General features: G+C 34.4%; 1 protein-coding gene across 2 annotated transcripts in view; it reads right to left on the minus strand.

Moving 5' to 3' along the window:
- LOC106869093 (diamine acetyltransferase 1) overlaps positions 1–2,455 on the minus strand; it is a 97,324-nt gene that overhangs the window by 18,946 nt on the left and 75,923 nt on the right. For both annotated transcript variants that reach the window (XM_014914622.2, XM_014914621.2), the window contains one exon: positions 2,025–2,108. In XM_014914622.2, the coding sequence (XP_014770108.1) occupies positions 2,025–2,108 (84 nt within the window). The remainder of the gene's footprint in view (positions 1–2,024; positions 2,109–2,455) is intronic.

The following is a 2,455-nucleotide window of genomic DNA, read 5'->3' on the forward strand; positions in this document are numbered from 1 at the left end:
ACGAGGGTTGCTGAAAAGTTCCTGGCTTTGGGTAAAAGAAAATACAGGATGTTCAGTTAATCATGATTTTATTCAACATATTCCCTTCTCAGATTCACACACTTCTTGCAGTGGTCCTTCAGTTTTTTAAAGCCCTGTAAAAGAACCTGGAAGGTTAGGCATCCAACCAGACCTTTTACGATACTCTTAAAGCCGAGTCTAGGACATTTACCCTCCATGGACAATAACTCCCCCCCCCCCAAGGACAACAGATGATATAAAACTTCTTAATATATTAGACAGGGGGTAATTAACCAAGGGAGGATAATTGGTCTACAGGGTAGTTGTTGTCGGTGGGGAATTGTCCTATGGAGGGTAATTGTCCTAATACATTTAAAACCAAGAACTTTTGAGCAACCCCTTGTAGATGTATTTATATATATATATAACAGACTTCTTTAGTTTCTGTCTACCAAATCCACTCACAAAGCTTTGGTTGACCTGAGGCTAGAGTAGAAGACACTTGCCCAAGGTGTCATACAATGGGATTGAACCATGTGGTTGGGGAGCAAACATCTTACCACATGGCTATGCCTGTTAATAATAATTATTAATCATTAAATAGAATGACTGAGCGAAAAAAGTTAAATATATCATATTTATTTTCTAGATCACCAACACAGTGTAAGTTAATGCATAGATAAACATGTGAAGTCACGCATATATGCTTACTCATGTTATCAAATTAAGCCCATGATGGCCTTATGTTTACAGGTTAGATTCAAGACTGAACTGAATGTTTTCATTAATATTTAACAATCTTGATTCAGTCACCTATACTGCCCAAACTGCTGGTGATTTAATATGTAAACAAAACATGTGACTAATATAACTCATTTACATATTGGGTCAAAGTTTCTCAACTCTGGTATTAATTACAAAAGAGTAGCAATATGAAGCAGGTTATAAATAAATCATGTATATATTTACATACATACATATGTATCTATGTATTTCTTTATTGTCCACAGGTGGGTAAACATAGAGGGGACAAACAAGGACAGACAAAGGGGATTAAGTCGATTACATTGACCCCAATGTGCAACTGGTACTTATTTAATTGACCCTGAAAAGATGAAAGGCAAAATCGACCTTGGTGGAATTTGAGCTCAGAACATAACGGCAGATGAAATACCACTAAGCACTTTGCCCAGTGTGCTAACAATTGTGCCAGCTTACCATCCTATATATAAGCATCTGTATATAATCCAAATAATAAAACAAAGAAATGCTTTAACACATCTTTAACGATCAGTTGTTTACAATTGTTTCTGTACCATCTCTGCTTACACCACCAGTTTACACCAAAATTTGAAGTGAAAATTTACATAATATTTGCGGTTTTAGACATTAGAGTGGCACTTCTTCAACCTCTAATGACTAAAGCCAAAAATATGTAAATTTTCACTTTGAATTTTTGAGTAAACCGATGATGTAAGCAGAGTTGGTACAATTGTAAATGATCATTAAAAATGTGTTGAAGTATTTCTTTGTCTTATTATTTGAATTATATTTTACTCTTCATCACACCCACATAACGGTTTTACTATCGTGAAACCAGGATTTTCTGCACCTGAAGAATTTCGGTATTAGTCAGGAATCTGACTGTGGTGGTAGCCCAGAACTCGGGTTGAGTGCTCCATAGGAAATACCCTAACTTTATATCCTACAAGGACCTTATACACACACACACACACATACATACACACACACAGACACACACACACACACACAGAGTCATATCTGTGCACATGCAAAGATGAAAGTAAATTAGAATAATCAGGTTGCATGTAAGGAGACTATCACCTGACATGAAGCAATAATCATCACACACACACACAAACATACATATATTGCATATATACATATATACACACATATAGAGTCAGAACACCAACCATGTATAGTTTTTTTTGTTTTTTTTAATTAATTACTTAATCAGAAAGAAAGAGATTTGTTAAATGACAGAAATACAGAAATCTCACCTAGCTCAGAGTCATCGTCGGGGCTACATTCTGCTACTAGCAAATGGAAATATTTATGCTTTCCAAATCCATGTTGTTTTAGAACTGGAAAATATGAAAACAATAATAATAATAATAATGATGATGATGATAATTTCATTTATTTGTCACAAGGGTGAAGGATGAGGGGACAATGCAATGACAGACATAAAGTGTTGGGGTTTAGATATAATGAAATAATAATTAAAAAAAAAAAGCAAGTAGGTAAGTATACACTGAAAAAGAAGGGATAACCAAAGAATTTGTGAAAGAATGAAACAACAAATGACAGAGAGAGAGAGAGAGAGAGAGAGAAATGTATGTGTGTGTGTGTGTGTACATATATATATATATGTGTGTATGTGTGTGTTTATACACACACACACACATATATAAATATATATATATATATA

Source organism: Octopus bimaculoides, chromosome 9, assembly GCF_001194135.2.
Source record: "Octopus bimaculoides isolate UCB-OBI-ISO-001 chromosome 9, ASM119413v2, whole genome shotgun sequence".
NCBI lineage: Eukaryota > Metazoa > Mollusca > Cephalopoda > Octopoda > Octopodidae > Octopus > Octopus bimaculoides.